Source organism: Pieris rapae, chromosome 13, assembly GCF_905147795.1.
Source record: "Pieris rapae chromosome 13, ilPieRapa1.1, whole genome shotgun sequence".
Classification (NCBI taxonomy): Eukaryota; Metazoa; Arthropoda; class Insecta; order Lepidoptera; family Pieridae; genus Pieris; species Pieris rapae.
In genome coordinates, this window is record NC_059521.1 from 3,725,756 (window position 1) to 3,746,236 (window position 20,481).

The 20,481-nt window shown below is 32.8% G+C and overlaps 1 protein-coding gene across 18 annotated transcripts in view; it reads left to right on the plus strand.

The window, feature by feature from the left end:
* LOC111001158 (muscle calcium channel subunit alpha-1) overlaps positions 1–20,481 on the plus strand; it is a 50,347-nt gene that overhangs the window by 16,586 nt on the left and 13,280 nt on the right. For 12 of the 18 annotated variants that reach the window (XR_006750561.1, XM_045630716.1, XM_045630727.1 and 9 more), the window contains 22 exons: positions 7,654–7,865; positions 10,524–10,629; positions 11,043–11,182; positions 11,981–12,087; positions 12,873–13,025; positions 13,212–13,408; positions 13,729–13,832; positions 13,933–14,111; positions 14,264–14,367; positions 14,815–14,930; positions 15,274–15,376; positions 15,726–15,877; positions 16,043–16,253; positions 16,456–16,576; positions 16,711–16,796; positions 16,888–16,994; positions 17,111–17,274; positions 17,656–17,806; positions 18,728–18,863; positions 19,372–19,538; positions 19,699–19,786; positions 20,114–20,221. Coding sequence is in view for 17 of the 18 variants with exons in the window: in XM_045630716.1 (XP_045486672.1) it covers positions 7,660–7,865; positions 10,524–10,629; positions 11,043–11,182; positions 11,981–12,087; positions 12,873–13,025; positions 13,212–13,408; positions 13,729–13,832; positions 13,933–14,111; positions 14,264–14,367; positions 14,815–14,930; positions 15,274–15,376; positions 15,726–15,877; positions 16,043–16,253; positions 16,456–16,576; positions 16,711–16,796; positions 16,888–16,994; positions 17,111–17,274; positions 17,656–17,806; positions 18,728–18,863; positions 19,372–19,538; positions 19,699–19,786; positions 20,114–20,221 (3,006 nt within the window). In the remaining variant the exon portion in view is untranslated. Of the gene's footprint in view, positions 1–7,653; positions 7,866–10,523; positions 10,630–11,042; positions 11,183–11,980; positions 12,088–12,872; positions 13,026–13,211; positions 13,409–13,728; positions 13,833–13,932; positions 14,112–14,263; positions 14,368–14,814; positions 14,931–15,273; positions 15,377–15,725; positions 15,878–16,042; positions 16,254–16,455; positions 16,577–16,710; positions 16,797–16,887; positions 16,995–17,110; positions 17,275–17,655; positions 17,807–17,973; positions 18,101–18,727; positions 18,864–19,371; positions 19,539–19,698; positions 19,787–20,113; positions 20,222–20,481 lie in introns of all 18 variants that reach the window. The other 6 variants (XM_045630728.1, XM_045630715.1, XM_045630723.1 and 3 more) reach the window with 2 other exon arrangements.

Here is a 20,481-nt window from a genome sequence, read left to right on the forward strand (position 1 = left end):
GATTTGTCTATTTTAGGTAATAGTGTAGTTTGAAGTGGGTTTAAATGATCCAATAAGTAAAAAAACACCCTGTTTAAAAATCAAATGTTTCCATCTTATAGATATATATTTGTCGTGCATCTAAAAATGGACTTATATGAGGATTTGGAATAAATGTATATTCCTGCAGTGAAATCAAATATTCAAGATTGCGTCTCATGTTAATGCACCAGTGAACTCTAGTGATTTACAGTAACATATACAGTTAAATATTAACTTATAATAATGTATCATTTAATTTTAAACATGGCTGGATATCGATAGTTTTTTTTTTTATTTAGCTTGAGAACTGTCTTCTTACGTATGTAAATAAAAAAACCCGGATCAATCATGGAGCATCTTTGTTATAATTTTTATCAGTACATCTTTCTATGGTAAAGAATAAATTATACTGATTTTATATTTACGTGCTTGACGTACTTACGAGTACGTCATTTTCATTAGCACACAATATTCCATGCATATTGCATTCCAGATTGAAAGGAAAACAAAGAATCGAATTTTCCCCTTAATAAAGCCGCGATTCTGAGTGAAATCATTTTCATTTTCCAATTGGAAATGATTCACTCTATTGTTTTACATTTGATGTTCCGAGTTGTTTAATGCGGTTTATAGGTCAAGGAATATTGGAATATATAAGCCGACATGCCTGCCTCGGGTTTGTCTATGATCTATGTTTTTGTTAGTTTCCAAGTTCGCTTGACAAAATTTAGATAAATTGGAAGGTCCATTCTTAAGCTCTTGAATCGAAAATCACCAGTAATTAATAAACATTTGACGCTCATAAGTGTAGGTTACCTACAAAAGTTACATGATTAAATTACATGTAGTCTCAAAAAATTAAAGCGCAGTTCAAATATATTTAAAAACGGCTAATTATGGAGCCTTGATTTGATGGACGAATGACAACATCTGTATAGATAACAGTAGAAAACAAAAAAAAATACTCGCCAGATGCTACTTTATACCATACAGTGGATAAAAGGACACAAGGATCTCTTGGCAATTGCCGACGAGCTTGCAAAGAGAAGTTCCAGAATATTTCCGACTTGCTCGTACCAGCTCCTAGAAAGAAAGAAGCATGCCTGTATATACCGAGGGATCCAACACGACTGTGGGTCCTTGCATGTTGCACAACTATGTATTTAACAAATTGTTACGCCATGTCTATCAAACTATTTAATCACCTACCTAGAAGTTATAGATCACAGGTGAGTAATTTTTTAAAGGCACGGTGCCTTTATAGCATGGGCGAGTATACCATAAGTTTAACAACAATAATTATAAATAACTTAACTCATCATCATTACGTCATGTTAATGTTCTTAAATTATAATTAATAAATTATAATTGACCACTTTCATTGTAATAAACGATTTATTTATTATTTAATTGTATTTGAAATCAATATTAAAAAATTGAAATAACTGGTAGGTTGAAGGCCAGTATCGCTATAAAGTTGCGTGAAGCTATACCATTAGGATGAGTAATTTTGCGGGCACGACCGTAATAGCTTTATATTTCGTTCACAATAACTCTATACAGCTTGTAGCAACCATTTTATGCTAGTTAATAGATACTGCTTATCAGTATATAATTTATAACTCACAAATAAACTACGCTTTAAATCCTTTTTCTATGGCATTCAATACAAACGTATTTAATGTTACTAGCGACACATACAAATAGACAGATTAGTATGCACATGTGTGTGTGTTATATTATTGTTTTATTTAAAGACAAGCTTGCTTAGGATAAGTATTTCTGATATATTTCCTTATATATACAGTATTTACAATATTCTTAATATATGTAGGTTGTTGTAAGGTAAGAAATAAAAATTGATAAATAGAAAACTAAAAAAAAATATATCCCTGTTCCTGTGGCCTTACAGCGAGGAAGTGTGGCAACATTTGTTATGTTAGCATAAGTATTGCGATACTTATTCTTTGAGTAAGGAAAGGACCAGCTCTGGGGTTATCTTAATTATCTACCAGGCGCCATCTTAAATCTATGATCACACGGAATAGTATCTACTCCAAAGGAAACTAAATCAAAGTTCGAGAAATGGTAATGCAAAGTGACTCAGGGTCCAAAAAGGCTTCGCAAAACACTGGCAATGTTTGGCGAAGGATAAGCATAAAACCGACCGGCTTCCCTAGACCCCACTTTGCCACCAGCGGTCTCACGCGGTCTGGAATTAGGTAATTCGTACTAATATATATATATGAATGCTTAAGAATGTTTTTTAATCTTTAGTTTTCTCGTATGTCGAAAAAATATAGGTTTAAAATTCATTCACATATAATGCAATTAATGGTTTAATCATCTTTCTAAGTAAATGCCAATGATATACTTTATTTAATAAAAATGGCATTAAAAGTTTGTGACTTAAATTCACATTTACGTATAGTAAGAGTGACGACGTAGAACAGTTGCACTATACGACTGAAAATGTCCAGCACATGGAGAAGCAAGTGGATTAATGTCAAGGTGGATTAGATAAACGAGTTATACGACTAACTTAGCGATGATATGAAACATCCATTAACATAAAACACTCGCCAGATGCTACATTATACCATAGTTGTGCAACTGTATATGTTGAGTACAATATTTTTTTTGTAATTTGAAAGGTTGTTTGTGTATATATGTATTGTACCGAGTCTACGAAATCTATTATTAGAAGGTAGCTTTGTGATCCGATCAGTCGTAAGTTACAAGAGCTCTTAATTGTAACTTGAATAATTCAGAAACAAAGGCTTTAAGATAATTAATAATACGATTTATTAGTCATAGTTAGCATAGATCTACTGATACTCTACAACACTAACAACAATTTTCATAATGGATTCATTGCACACTCTTCAAAATTGTTTTTTAAAGAACCAGGTCGCGATCGTGCAGTAGCACATCTAATAGTAAGTGATACCGGCCATGGATATCATTGCCAGAGGGCTCGCAATTGTGTTGCCGGCCTTTAAAACTATCACTTAACATCAGATGAGCCTCCTTCCCGTTTGTTCTATAAAAAAAATAACGAAAAACTCAAATTTCGTGACCTTTTAATAACCTCTGGTACACTTGAAGTTACGTGAAAAATTGAAATAAAACATCAACGCTGTATCTCGATAACCACGATGGCTGAAAAGCACTTAAAACGTTGAATTATGTAACAAATTAACGTTCACATTCATTCATTAAATTTCATTAAAATATAGTACTCATTAAATTAATAAAACATGATAACGTAATCTTAACTGGGATCTAAAACGCCATTTAACTTATGTAATCTTTATACAATTAGGTTTATTTAGATAAAAGAACACGAACGTTTGATGTTTTACTGCGCATTAGTTTGTTTTACTTGACTGTATCTTTGTTCTGCATTCACAGATCCAATAACTATTTGTTTCTTTTACCTATTTTAAATAGAATGAACATATGTGCTTTTTATGTTTGTATATAGCATGGGTAAATCGGTTTTGCTGTATTATATCTCTAAATTATCAAATAGGTTAAATTTATACAGAGTTACGGCCTGTTTCACAATGTATGGATAAAGTGTCAAATAGCTATGCAACACATAAATTATTCGAAATATAAAAGTTCCGAATAAGATACTTCGCATTTGATGACAAATAGCGCTATCTGACAGTCGTGAAACGTGAAAATACTGTTTATCCTACCAATAAGTAACAAAGAGCTTATTTGGAACTTATCCGGACATTGTGAAACAGACCCTTAGTGTCAGTTCATTTACTCATAAAATTTAGAATATCGTCGGCCTACTTCCCTATAAATGAAAACTATTAAACTAAAAAGCAGTGTTGGCCTAGTGGCTTCAGCGTGCTACTCTCATAACTGAGGTCGTAGGTTCGATCCCGGCTGTGCACCAATGGAGTTTCTTTCTATGTGCGCATTTAACATTTGCTCGAACGGTGAAGGAAAACATCGTGAGGAAACCGACATGTCTTAGACCTAAAAAGTCGACGGCGTGTGTCGGGCACTGGAGGCTGATCACCTACTTGCCTATTAGATTTAAAAATGAAACAGATTTAGAAATCTGAGGCCAAGACCTAAAGAGGTTGTAGCGCCATTGGTTTATTTTTATTAAACTAAAAATATGTATGTAGCTCCAACTTCAGCCCGTGCTGAGCTGTAAAGGCCCTTAAGGCCAACAGCGAGATTCCATTAAAAAAAAAAAGCTCCAAGTTCGTCAGCTGCCTTATCAACGTTTTTGTAACTTTAGGTTTTATACAACGTAATTTCTATGCGCTTACGCATACATTTCTTTTTGCGGGTTTTTTATATCGCCAGGAAGCCCGTTTATATATCTTCATTTGGAAGCCTTCTCTCTCCTGATGCTAAGTGATACTGCCCTTGGACACATATTGCCAGAATGCTCGCAAGTACCTTGACGTTTTAATAATTGGTTGGTTTCATATTTTCTTGTTATTCTTTAGTCCGTCTGAAATCCTGACGAATGACAAGAAAAGAGCGAACCAATTCATGGTTCTTTTAAGCGTCAAATAATACGCATTAACCATTGTAAATACTTTTATCTGTGGTCTAAAATTAGCGTAGATCAACATATCAACACACCAACGCTATGTATTATACTGTGTTTATACTATGTAATATTTTATGATCCAATATGAATGTAAATCTTTTATATACTCTGTCTGTACCTTTTAAAAATAACTTAGCCTTCTCTATATCGAAAAGAACCGTCAGTGTCGTAACAAATATTACTCAAGAAAACTGACATATATAAATATACCTTGTTTCTCTTTTGTCTGTACATTGGCCAGATGCCGATAATTATATTAATACGTAACGTGGATTAAATCTAATGTACTTTATAGATACAGACATCAATATTAGATAATATGAAGCTTTTGTGCACTGAGAATATTTTTTCAGTTTTCAACTAAAGCCAAAAAATAGTGTTAGATTTATCTAAAGCATGATTATTTTGAAGGATAGACGGAAGCAATCTCAAATCAATAAAATAATAAGATTTAGTACTTTTTATGTGTTTAGTATGCATTGCATGAAAATACATGTATTTTCAAAGAATTTAAGTGTATTTACAACGTATAAAATAAGTTTTTCCAATAAAACTCTATCTAGCAGGTCTACGTTGGTGATTCCTCAGCTCAAGGGACAGTCAGTCGCACCAAGCACCAAGAGATGCCAAAATGTTTAGAACAATTTTAGACGGTTTTGTACATGTCATAACTGCTTCAAGGATATATATGAACGGGTACTGTCAAAATACCGAGTTCGTAAAAGAATGATTTATTATTTCTGAGTAATAAAAACTTTATTCACATCTACCGAATATCTCCATAGTGGATAGAGCAGAACTGAGGCAACATAGCCGTGACAAGCAATAATTGGTGCATATTTTGTAGCCACTTTGCTAGTTCGATTGAAAGCAAAGACAAATTTATTAAGGCGCGTACACATAGATCATAAGATAAAATGTATTATGATAATTATTATGTAAAGAATATTGCACAATATTTGTTTTTGAAAGCCAGCGTTTTTTTCATCACTGTATCATCACCGCATGTTTAATATTATTTTTATTTATTATTATATAGTTTTAAACAAGGCGAATTGGTTTGCGTTCAATATTTGAATGAGAAATGCCACTGCGTATTTGATTACGCAAGCGTTAGGCGCAAGAGTAATATTTTTCGATTACATATTTCACAAGTATTTCATGCATATACAATGGCTGTATATATTTTGTCAAACTTATTCGAACTTGGAAAGTCTTTTAAGGGACAGAGTAATTTGTTAAAAACTATGTCAACATGCTACGAATTTGCAGATTGTGGCGTAGTACTTGCTACGAAATGGCTACGTTGACAAAAAAAAATCTGTAAAAGTTTGTTGATCCCGAAAAAGTAAAAACCAGGTAAAATTAAAATTACGTAAAATAACCAGGCTGTTATGTTAGCTAACGATTACTATACGATCAGATTATGTTTAACTGAAATGAATTAATCAAAGCGCCGACATCAGTGAAAGACAGATGCCGGAAACATGTAAAATACTTTTAAATATCTGTAATATTATTCAAAATTCTCCTGGATACAGGCGAAAGCGGAAATAAAACCCTTAGGTAAAGATAGTAAAGTAGGTAAAGATTTCATACTAGCAAAAAGAGTTTATTAAAAAAAAGCAATTTTGTACTTACTTACGGGAAGTTTTGTTCGGATTTTTTTTAATTTTATTTTCAAACAAAACCTATATCATTCGCACCTAATAAGCCACTAATTCACTAGTTGATGCGTTAACATTTGAGTAAAAGATATTCGTATGAAAAAAGAAGGCGCTCGACCCTGGTCAATATCTCTACTCCAATCCTGGACTCGGTACACGATGTGTGAACAGATTGCAGACCATTAATACTTTATTTAAGTTCCATAATAATTATGAATATCAATCGCTGTTCTTTCGTATCTTATAAACTAAAATGTCTCAAATTTAATGCATTCCGAGAAACGTTTTGAGCAATGAATCACGCTCACTGCTCGGAAGTGTATTTTTATTTGATGTCGTAAAATGTTCAACATGTTTAACGGATTGGCTGATTTTAATGAGACATGATCTTATATTACAGATATTAAAGTCAAATTGTATGAGAATAAATTAACATGTCGTTTTCAATACCAACGCCTTCGTTCAAATATTTATTTAAGTAGAAATTCAAAAAGCCTTCATTCCATTTTTTACCATTTATTTATATTTACCTCACTAGTATTTAAAAACCTTCTAGATAATACACATCACCAAATATTAGTCTCAAAATATGGTATGTACAGTATTAACGAGCCAACAGATTTTTAAGATGCTAGCAAAAAAATAAATAGTTTTTAATATTGTTTTTTAACCTCTTAGTTTAAAAATAATATTAATCGCTCTAGCGAGAAACCTAAAAATGTAATCAATATACCAAATATATGAAAGTTTCTCCAGGATTTTCCAAGATTTTCCAGGACCTGGATAATCTTTGTGGTACAGAAAAATCTTTCAAACGATAACACTTAAGCGCGCTGTTACCTTCTTAATAGCGGACTAAGAATAACTATAAGGAAAGTATTACTTGTTCAGAATAGTAAAACAATAAGACTAACATAATAGTGTCTATTTTGCTTAGGGATATGGGTCAAATGTATAAAAAAAATATTATTGTTGTTAAAATATTTTTTTCATAACTAAAACGTACGATATGCTGTAGGGCAAATGATGATGCGTTTAATAGGATTCGATTAAAAATAACTGTCGAATTTTGTTGTCGGCGTTGCAACCTTAACCGAAATAAAAAAATAACTACCTGTATACGATAACGAGCTGAATATTCAGGTCTGTGAATACAAAAATATTCCTGCCTCATGTTCGGGAATCTTAGTACCTTAAAAAGGAAAAAAATTTGGTTACGTCACTTAAATAAATTGGGTCATTACATTTCGTGTCATCAATGCATCAAAAAAGGGAGTGACGTGGCAGATTTTCTTATCAGATAACAGGTTTTTGCATGCGTAGAATATATATTAAAAATATATGTTTTATGCAAAAATATACCATTTATTCCAGGTTAAGATGAGTGCAGAAGAGGCAGAAACAACACCAACTCCCACAACAGCGCAGCCAGATGGCACAGGTCCCCTCATCCAGGTACCGGTGGCCCCGCGGAAGCCAGCGCGTCGAGGCCTCAAAGTACAACCCGAGAGACCAAAACGAGCACTCTTTTGTCTCACCCTCAAAAATCCCTTAAGAAAACTCTGCATAGATATTGTTGAGTGGAAGTATCCTTTTTATATTTGTCTACATTTGGTTATGTTATTATTATTAATTATGTCTATGTTGTTATCGATAAAAAAAATATTTCAGGTAAATTTGAGGTAAACCAAATAATAACTAGAAACACCATACATTATTTAGTTTTAATATATTTATTTGTTCCTTTACTTTGCTGAGTTCTCTCTAAAATTGCAAAGTTTATAGCCTGTGAATAGCTTGTGACCTGTTACCACGGGTCTTCTTCTGTTAACGGCATCAGCCTCATTAATACTTGTGGAAAAGCACAAAAATACGATTTAATTTATATTTTTACCAATCATATTAAACACAAGTGTTTAGGAATCAAAAACCCTTATATCGAATATATTTAAGCCGTTAGGTATAGTCGAAGTTTAAGCTTAAATTTGGAATTTTAGGTTTCTTCTCAAAAGCATGAGTAATACAAAAATTTGATGATTAAAAAAGGAAAGAATGCGTACTCGATGCGTAAGTATAAAAACCCTAAAATACCCGCGATAAAGAACATTAACCTTATAAAAATCCTGGCGCGTCGCCAGCGGCAGTATGAATGACGGAAATATTTGGAAAACAATCAGGAAATGCCGTTGTGTTGAATAAACAAAAATGCTAATTTCAACGTTTTCTTGCATTCACTCATTAATTATTTAAATTGCTTTATTTCCTATAGCTTAGTATAGAACAATGTTAACGAAAACAAAACAGATTTAGCACTAGTAAGAGTGATAATGTTAGCCTTCGTCTTCTATCCGGTATAATCTTGACATAGTAGTAGTCATATTGAAAGGCAAATGATGCGTCGAGGATTCGCCACCGTTGCCTATTAGAGGTCATCATGCTGTGCTCAGTGTGAACCTTCACTGGTCAGTCCAACGCGTAGGTGACTTTCCGCGCGGTCTACTGCTTCCAACTTCTATTGGACGACAAGGCGTTCTATGGACTGATCATCACGCCGAGATACGTATAAAAAGAATGTAAGGATGCGAGAGTGTACTGTTAGCCTAGTGGTTAGTAAATTTAATCTCTCCAACTAGAAGCCGCACAGCCGTGCCCACCCTGTCGATCTACCCTGTGCACTTTCTAAATGTCGTAATGAAAACAACCCTGGGAAGCATGTATAAATGTATGACATCCTAGGTTTGTTGTATAAACAAAAAAAGGATGAACATCTACTTGATGATGACAAAATTATCAAAAAACTTTTCAAAAATGTCAGAAAATCTATATATAATTTCACAAGCTGATTTCCGGTTAAAGAATTCCTGATTTTTTTTCCTGTGAAAATTTAATATAAGTTTTCTAGGAAAGAACCTCACACGCGTGATTACACATGCTGCCGCACATTAATGAAATCTCCCATCTGTTGCTCATAACTCAATAAAGAAGACCGCTAACTCATTTCAACCCATTCTGCGTATTGTTAAAATGTTATGATGTTTTTCCGATTACACACTCGGAATAAATCTGATGTTATGAAAGCCCACACGATAATTTCGCTTTCGACATTCAAATCGATACATATGTATTGTTCAAAATAACTAACATTTAACGATGTTCCAAGATTTCGTACGATATTTAATGTGATATAAGATCCGTTCCGCAAAACAATATCTAATTTAAAAAAAAAATCAGTGTTGTTTATAACAAATTGATATTAATATATTCAATTAATTTCGCCGTTGGTTTTCCAACTATTCTAGCTTTCAGCATAATACAATAGTGGATGTACGCTGGGACGTGTTTACATTCCTTGTTATAATAATAGATATTGCTAAACAAACTGCAGCTAAGGACAGTATCCGTATATACATACAATTTGCCATTTCCGCACTAAATATACCCCTAGTTTACTGTATCCTAGTTTTCACATTTGATCCGTCATCAGATCAAAACGTTTCTCGGTTGTCGTGTAATTTTAAGGTGTAACATGTAATAGTGTACATGAATCAATAACTTGGCAATGGACATTTTAATAATATCAAAATCGACCCACTCCAATTTCATATATTGTCATAGAGCGCACAGACACTAATTTAATTTCATTAATCACCACCTTAAATTTAGGAAGCAATACTAGGAACTTCTTTGCAAATGATTATATATTTACATAACTTTACCATTGTGAACAGTTTGTTGCTAAGAGTATCAAAATGACGTGACAATCGATTTCCAACGCATGGTTGGTTCATTGCAATGTTGGCAGAGGGCCACTGGCGATTGCTGTGTGTTCACCCGACATTGAGGTGTTCAGCTGTAGGTCGTATTATGTAAAGCATATCGTTATCTTATAAGCAGTTGATGATAGCGAGTTTCAAATAACTCCTAGGCTTCAACGCCACAATTCTCTAATCTACGAGATTTGTAGGTATCCCACTTATTACTTACAAAATATACAATGTATATTTTTAAATAAAACGTAAGAATGTATAGTTTACTGGCCTAAATAATTACATAAATTTAAAAAAGGAAATAAATTCTCACGCTGATGACAATGCAAATTCTCTCCTGTAAAGCACTTATTACGTCTTATACGTCTATGTAAATATTTTAGTATATTTGTGAATATTACTTAAATTAGGTTGGTTATATGTCTCACGACTCAAACGTAAATAACCTCTATATCCCAAATCCTTAACTCAGCACAGACCTTTCGAATGGATGATCTTAACGACAATATTCGCGAACTGTATCGCGCTCGCTGTCTACACGCCATATCCAGCGAGTGATTCGAATTATACGAACTGGGTTCTTGTAAGTACTTATTTCATTTTTATCTAATACAAATGCTTCTTTATTCATAGTATTACTACGATACAACTCGTGTTCGTTATGTGTTAAGTTTTTTTTTTTAATATGGGCATATTTAAAAACGTGACGGAAATTAGTCACCAAAGTCTTGTTCTGTCGAATTATGTTTACCCTATGATAGAAACAGACTTGAGATTCTTGTGATGAGTGACTCATTGTTTCTCACTCATTGAAACCGTATCATGTTGATATTAATACAAAACATTCTCTTATATCTAAATATCTAATAGCTAGATTATATATAAATACTGAATAAAATGTATCAATGATGAAATAAGTTTATTAGAAAGGACTTCGTATATTAATTCTACGCTGAATCGTTTATATTAAGCTAATCACCATATCATTGTTTACAGGAGAAAATAGAATATATATTCCTGGTGATATTTACTGGCGAGTGCGTGATGAAGATCATAGCTTACGGGTTCGTAATGCATCAGGGCTCGTATTTACGAAACGGGTGGAACTTACTCGACTTTACTATAGTGGTTATAGGGTAAGACTTAATTTATTCGGTTTACATTTGTACCCAGTACTTAATAAATGATGCGCACAATACAAATTTAAATAAAACTTAATAGGTACAATTGCGGATTTATTATTTTATATACATAACTGGACGTGTCGAGGGTTCACAGTAAGCATGTATCAAAAGTATAATGCTTTCAAATACCGAGTAATGGATATGATTTAATAAATTCATTCAAACCCATTAGAGAAGTCTTATTTAAGCTAATAGTAAAAGATTAGAGGTCTCCCTCAGTTAGAGGGTATACAATTTCATAAATAGAGATTGTTATGGAACTCTATCTACGGATTTTCATAATAAAAAAAATAGTTCTGTTTTGGTACACCATTTTATTACAGCAGTTAATTAGACCGCTGGTACTTAAGAGTCTACTTTACATTGCAAAACTACACTAGTTCAAGCGTATTTTGTTAAAGCGTCTAGTGGCATCAAAACTAAGTACCTAACACGCATCGAGAAGCATATTAAGTTTAACTCAGAAATATTATATCTTTATTAAGATTAATTCTTCAAATAGCTATAATAGTGCAAAGTTTTATCCTAATCACACTGGTAAATAAACAGTTGAGTCAAAAAATACTTTAACCAACTGCAGATTAAATAGTACAAATATGCTAAGTTACATTTTATTTATATAGTATTATACCAGGTAAAAACTATCAAATTATAAAAGTTCGAAAGCAAAGTACAGTATTAGGAATACTTATACGTCTCCGTGTGTTTGCTTGCGTGCCTAACCAAAATTATTTAATTATTAATTTCCAGCATGGTAAGCACAGTACTGTCCAGTATATTCAAGGACGCGTTTGATGTGAAGGCTCTTAGGGCCTTTCGAGTGCTACGGCCGCTCAGACTCGTCTCCGGAGTACCAAGTGAGTAACATAAGAAAAAACATTCAAATCTACACTTCTTGTCGGTACGAACCACGTTTAGAGACCCCAAATAAGTTTTACATTATTAACTTTTGTACAAATTATCCATTTTCCCCCAGTAGTACACATATATTAAATCCTTCATTATCGTATGAACGTAACTTCCAAGTCTGTGCGTAAACAAAGTAACAGACTATTTCGTTGGTTTGAGTAAGGAGATATATAAATATTTGTATATATTCAAGATCTATTAATTATTAATCTCGGTTTAACTTTAAAATTAAGGTAAATTTTATCTATACGTACTATTTTAATAAACAGCAACAATTTTAAAATCAGATTTATTTTGATATTATAACGTCTGTTTGAAAGTAAATAAATAAACAGGAAAAGTTAATACAGCTACACAATTAAGTTTGGTAATATAACGATAGCAAATGTTGACAAGATTTGCGTCTAAAAGTTGAGAGGAACTATTCAATTCTAACAAGATACTTTGAACTTTTCTTAAGTTTATGAAACCGTAAAATATTTTGCTTTGAGAATTTATGATAACATTATTTTACAAGTTCTTGTCTTTATGGCCCTAAAGCTTAAGATTATATATTTATTCATGTTATTAAATGTACTTATCCAGTTTCAATTCTGATAAATCAATATTCCGTATCTGTAATCGGAGTCAAAGTTTGAATGTTTTATGCATTGATAGAAATACCAAACAGAATTGTTACAGAACTCTTGAAACTGAATTTAAGTTTGTCACAAATGGAATTTCTTTTTTACAGGTCTACAGATAGTACTCAACTCAATATTAAAAGCAATGATACCGTTGCTCCATATCGCGTTGTTGGTGATTTTCGTAATCATCATCTACGCCATTATTGGCCTGGAGCTTTTCTCCGGAAAGATGCACAAGTCTTGCTACAGTAGACTCACAGGTAACCTTCATATTGGCTACATGTATTCATGTTTTACTAATCTCTGTAAATACAAGCTTATGCAACGTCCCTATTTGAAGGTACGTAGATACGTAGGTACAATTGCATTTCAGTTGTTTCACTACGTACGTACTTGAATCACTTAATAATTACAAATAAAATATTTTGTATCAACGTTCTCCGTAGATGAAATAATGGAAACTCCTCATCCCTGTGATGTCGACAATGGCTTTAACTGTTCCCAACTTGGTGCCGATATGGAGTGCAGGGACGGGTGGATTGGACCGAATTTCGGCATTACAAATTTCGATAACTTCGGCTTGTCTATGCTTACTGTCTTCCAGTGCATTACGCTTGAAGGATGGACAGATGTTATGTATAATGTGAGTATAATAAATAAACTATTAAACTGTTTGTACTGTATTTACTTACTCTAATTATTATCATGGCTTATTGTAGTAGTATAACTTTTGTTTAGTTATAAAGTGTATTACGATATTTACACTATCAAATAAAAACAAATTTAAATAAAAATACTTTATCGGATATACGAGATTATTACAATAAGTATATTATTTTACACTCATCACCCGACATTTTCAATGCTAACGAGCGTCCAAGTAAATATTGCGTGTCATCAAAATATGTCAAACCAAAGACAATATTCCACCATTTCTAATGTTGATATTGGACTTCCTTTTAGATCCAAGACGCAATGGGAAACAGTTGGGAGTGGGTGTATTTTGTATCTATGGTAATCCTGGGTGCGTTCTTCGTTATGAACCTAATTCTCGGTGTGTTGTCTGGGTATGTACTACTTAAAGAATCCTTGCGAGTCTATAAAATGTTTTATCACTTTTGGTTGTTGCTGGTTAAATGATTTGAAACCGTAATTATCTTTTCTCAGTGAGTTCTCAAAAGAAAGAGAAAAGGCAAAGAACAGAGGTGATTTTCAAAAGCTCCGAGAAAAACAACAGTTGGAGGAAGATCTGAAAGGCTATCTTGACTGGATCACGCAGGCCGAGTATTTGGAGCCTCTCGCTGATCAACATGAAGAGATAATTCAGAAAAGGGATTTTGGAATAGGTAATGCATAGTTGTGTGCAGTGTACTGATAACAGATTCTTCATAGTTTTGCTCGCAGCCTAAAACATGAGTTAAGATTTATACGTTATTTTAAAATAACTATAATATTAAATATAACTATTAATCCTAACGTATTTATTGTTTAACTTCAGGACAAACAACAACAGACCACGATTCAACGGACCATTTAGGAATAGAAACTAACGAGCAACAAAAAGTGTCAATCGGCAAATTATGGAAAAAAGATTTTGATAAAGTAAGTTTTATTTTTGCTTACTTTTATCCATATTAACTTATTTAAAACTCAGTTTTGATTAAATAAGTTGTAAATAAATAAAATAATAAAATTAAAATAAATATTGATTTTATTCCAGTCCTTCTATAAATAATCCCTCTTTTTCGTTTCTATAAAATAAATGATGATACTTTTGTGTTAAATTTTAATCTTTGTACCCAAAATTTATACCACCATGTACCTAAATCATAATATAGATTTGGTTGATTAAGATATTATTTATAGATAATTATATATTAATTATCTAATTTTTTAAGCGTAAGAATCCAAATTGTAGCATATCGATGGGCTGTCAGAAGATCGAAATAAACGCGCTCCAAAGTTAATAGCATAGTCTCACACATAGAAAAAATACACATCAGTAGAATTTGAACACATTAATACTTTGTAAATCCTTATATCAATTAGGTGAACCGGCGTATGAAACGTGCATGTCGACGCGCAGTAAAATCGCAAACATTCTATTGGCTTATCATAGTACTCGTGTTCCTCAACACTGTCGTTCTAGCAAGTGAGCATTATCAGTGAGTATTTTAGCTTATAAATTTTTCAATTAAGGTATAGTCAAGCAAACTTTCACTACCACATTTTTAATATCCTGATTAAGAGATCCTAAGGGAAGAATATGACAGCATACTGTGCTGTGTAAGCTAGTCTTATACTACACCTTACAAGAAAAAATCAAATATTCTGCGGCATACGTCTTTTTTTACTATAGGAAGAATAAATTAGCTAAAACTATGGAATAATGCAAACAATGTTATAGTTACTATGTAATATGTCGACAATAATAGTTATTACTGTATAGGTACAGTACAACTATATTAATAGTTTTTGTTTTTATAATTTTATCATTTCTAATTACAGCCAGCCCCAGTGGTTGGACTATTTTCAAGAGTACGGAAATGCGATGTTTGTAGCGTTGTTTACTCTTGAGATGTTGGTGAAGATGTACAGTTTAGGATTACAGGTATGGTTTTTTATTAAATACATAATATCGAAATACCATAATACATTTTTTTTATCGTTGGATAATGCATGGTAACACCGTATAAATAATTTAAAAAATATGATTCAACCCTATTATATATTAGATACTAAAGCAGCATTAGATACTGAAGGTTTTCTCTATAGAAAATACTTCTTAATGTGTCAAAGATGTGAAGCCACAAACCACCAGAATCTACGTCAGCAATGATGATTAATTCCACGAAAGGTTTGGATTCGATGTCACGGGCGCATAAGCACAAGTTTCATTACATGAGTAAAAAACTAAATTGATAAGAGTTATAACTACGAATATTTTGTTTATACTTCAGGGTTACTTCGTGTCACTGTTCAACCGATTCGATTGCTTTGTGGTTGTGGGTTCGATCAGTGAAATGGTGCTCACAAAAACGGAAGTGATGCCACCCCTCGGTATTTCCGTGTTACGATGTGTGCGCCTGCTTAGAGTATTTAAAGTTACCAAGTAAGTATTTTTCAATATTACAAGGATTTGTTTTTCGTTTTCATACATTACATAATGAGACACCATTTTAAGAAAAGTAGTTTACTGGTGTTTACTAGTCGGAATTTTATTTTACCAAAATCTATTATGGAGGCCCGGGAGAATGAATTATAAACATATTTTCAGATATTGGCGATCACTCTCCAACTTGGTAGCCTCTCTTCTTAACTCGATCCAGTCCATTGCCTCTCTTTTGCTACTACTGTTTCTTTTCATTATGATCTTTGCTCTACTTGGAATGCAAGTATTTGGCGGCAGATTCAACTACGATCCGGTTGTAGAAAAGGACCGCCATAATTTTGATTGCTTTTGGCAGGCACTGCTAACAGTATTTCAGGTTTGTGTTATTCTTAGATATATTTTATTTGCCTTTAAAATAAATACTCGAAAGGAATGTAATGTATCGAACATTCGAAAGAGGTCCAATCCGAAAAGTTACTTGTAATTGTCTCTTATGTAAATAGCTAGAGATTTATTAACTTAACCAGTAAATTATTGTAATTGCACTTTGTTCAAGCGAGAAAGACAATTTTTTGCAGATCCTGACAGGTGAAGACTGGAACGCAGTAATGTATGAAGGGATCAAGGCCTACGGCGGTGTTGGTACTGTTGGCATCGTCGCGTGTATATATTTTATTATTCTCTTCATTTGCGGTAACTGTATCCTTTATAACACAAACAAAACAAAATAAACCTGCAAATAATGTAATGTATAGTTATCACAATAGATTTAAAAAATAACTTTTTTTACGACTGTAGAGTGACTTAAATTATTTCCTGAATACAAAATAAAGATATTCTTCTGAACGTGTTCTTGGCCATTGCTGTTGATAACCTGGCTGATGCTGAATCATTGACTAATATTGAAAAAGAAGAAGGGGTAAGTACGAATAAACTGTAAGCGGTTTAAAAAAACCCACATTTTATGACTGCACTTTCTATAAGTTCTATCGTAAAAAAATATATTTTAGCAAGCACCAGAGGAGAAAGAAGGTGGAAGCGTAGTAGCAACAGAAGGTGGACAGGCTGACACTGACGATGAATATATCCACGATGAAGATGTGTATACCAGTGACAAGTAAGCTTATCAATCACCTAGAAAATTTCTTAACGCATTCCGGATAAATAATAACTTCATTAAAAATCTGTCCTAAGAATGTATGATATACTATATACATATTTTATTTTTCAAAGTTCGGAGAGGGAATATGAAGGTTCGGACGGTGAGAACCAAGATGAGATAGATGGAGAAGAGATAGATGAAAGATTAGATGAAGAAGAAGCAGAAGAAAGGCTCGAAGAAGAACAGGAACAGGAAGATCTTGATATGATGGAGAATCATCAACGGAATCATATAGGTAAGAAAATAATTATGTTAAGAAAAAAATAATAAAAAATTTGAATTTAACAACAAAATTTCTGTACATTTTATAGAAATCACTAACATGAAACCATTGAAACATGAATAATTTGTGTTAAAATTCTGACGTCTACAAGAGTACAAGAACTTTGCTATTAAAATTATTGAAAGGGTATTCCTCTACAAAAAAAAAAAAAATATATATATATATATATATATATATATATATATATATATATATATATATATATATATACTTGCTATCATTATAATAACTAGTACGTGGCTAAAAATTAGATGCTTTCTTTTACATTTATAATTTACAGTATTATTTTTGTGTTCATACTATTTGGTTGTGAGTCTAACTCCGGTAAAATAGTCAATACAGAGTTCGAGGATGAACCACGTTTGAAACGAAAGCCGACCACGTCATCGGCTCGACCACGCAGGCTCTCTGAAGTAGAAATCCACAACTCTGCGAAACCGATCCCCGATGCTTCCTCATTCTTCATATTTTCCAAAACCAACAGGTTAGGGATCGCGGTGGTTGCTTCCGTTTAGATGTTCTGCATTTTCACTTTTAGCTTTCACCTTGCCTCTTGCTTTCTTTAATGCTTCTTTTCACATGTAGCCATAAGTTAGGATACAGTTAGGCATGTTTTTAATAAAGATTTAAGTAGATATATTTTTATCAAAGACGGTGAAGAAGAGGAAGGAAATCTGGTAACGGCTAGACCAAGGCGGATGTCCGAACTGAATATGCCCAATCAGACGCCGCCAATACCCAACGCTAGTAGTTTCTTCATATTCTCACCGACAAACAGGTGATCGTTGACCCAGTGTCTCATTGTCAAATCGGCAATTAGCAGTTCCCTTTAGCATTTATTTAAAAATACTAAAACAATGAGTTCACAGGTTACTGAGTGTTTTGTAGCAAAGTTAGAGGTATAGAAGTTTTGAAGTTTATTTCTTTTAGTAGCATGATTAGGAATATTATTCTAAGTGAAGAAATTTAAAATAGGAATTATTTAGATACGAATATTTAGCCCGGTATTATTTATTTATGCATACTTAGAGTAGCTGATTTCTTGCATGCCTTTTTTTAATGTTGTAATACGTTTTAAGCAGTACCATAACTAAGGGATGTTCTAAAAAATGTGTGTAATCAGCTTTTTATTCGATGTTTGTATTCAACCACTTTTTCATATTAAACAATACCTAAATTTAATGAAACTTAAATAATATCTTCCCCAAACGCTTTAGCTTTGAAATTATGATTTTAAGACTAAATCTTTAAAATACAAGCGGTGCTTATCAGCTTCTTTAAACGTTGAATTTTATTAAATAATATGACATGGCATATGGCATGTGAGTGTAAACATTTAAAATATCAAGAAAATTCAGAATATCCAATCATGTTTGTAAAAGAGTAATAATACTTTTCCTGTTAGGTTTCGTGTGCTCTGCTACAAGATGTCAGCATCGTCGACGTTTGGCAATATCATCTTGGTGTGCATCATGCTCTCATCTGCCATGTTGGCTGCTGAAGATCCCTTGGATGCTGCTCAGAAGGGATTTAGGAATTATGTAAGAATTTATCGTATGGGTACTCATTCTTATTTATTTATCCACATCATGTATAATGTAATGCTATATGACTTAATATTTTACGTGTTAACTTTTCTAAAATACATGACAATTATAGTAAAGAGATATTTTAAAGATTATTAATGCGATAAAAATATTATACTTTTAACGTTGCGATTGAACAAATAAATACCATTAAAATAACGGATTAGGTATCAAATAGGCACTTCATTTTTTTTTAATTTGTCAGCCCGTTAGTGTTTATTCTGTTATATTAGTAATTTTTATATATCAATTTGAAATGTGTACTTTGTAAAATATTGCGATTCCATACATGGATGTGTTTGTTGCAGTTAAAATAAAATTATATTACATAATTAAGTAATAGATAATGAAACCTTTCATTAATTTAACTTAATAGCAATTTAAGGCATCTTTACTGAACTGTCAAAAATGTGGCTATAGTCCAAACATTTCCATCCATAAATAGACATGTAAAATTTTCCAGCTCCTAAGTCAGTTTGACATCTTCTTCACGGGGATTTTTACGCTGGAGTTGTTCCTGAAGCTGGTGACGTATGGTCTTGTACTGCACCAGGGTGCGTTCCTGCGCTCCGCTTTCAACGTGCTTGATATGCTGGTTGTCTGCGTCTCACTTATCTCTATGAGCTTTAAGTAAGTTTTTTAAAGAGAAACAGGTACAACAAAAAAGTGTATTGAATCACATAATTTAAATAGATGGGAGAAAAATTTGAGTGAAAAAAAGGAACGCTAAGTTAATAAAAAAATACTGGCTATATTAACAAAGCTTATATAAACTTTTTTAATTCTTTAGGTCTGGTAGTATATCTGTGGTGAAAATATTGCGAGTGTTCAGGGTGCTGAGGCCACTTAGGGCCATCAACAGGGCCAAAGGTCTTAAGGTCAGTATTTAACATTTGCTGTTTATCCCAAAGTAAAAAGAGACAAAAGATAGACTATATTGAAGTGAATAAAAAAGTAAAAAAGCGTTGGAATACAGCGATCTTACGGTATTATTTTAGATACTTACGCGCCTTTTTTGGTTTAGGTATATTTATGCAAAGAAAATTGTCTAGGAATTTAAGATGACATTAAATACCTAGCCTAAGCGTACTTATAAATAAATTTTTAGATAATATTTGTGACTTACAGTACGTGAAAGGGGCTACAAATATGTAACAATGTCACAGAGATATCTTTTAATTTATATTATTTTTAACTGGTTGTAGCACGTTGTGCAATGCGTGGTGGTTGCAATCAAAACGATCGGCAACATATTATTGGTAACGAACTTACTGCAATTCATGTTTGCGGTTATGGGAGTACAAATGTTCAAGGTAGGGGGCACTTGCGACAAACCTCGTACGATAACCACGTGTGCTGTTTTACACACATCCTCTATACACTTCCATATCATACACCTTTGGGTATTAGCGTGTTCGGAACGATTGCTTGAGAATATCGCTTACGTGATTCTTGCCAAGTTTAAACGCCTCTTATGTTAATGTAAAAGCCAGGCTAATGGAAACGTTTTCGTTTTTAAATCTGGCAAGAATGATAAAATTACAAGCACTTGTGTGAGCTTATTACAATTGGT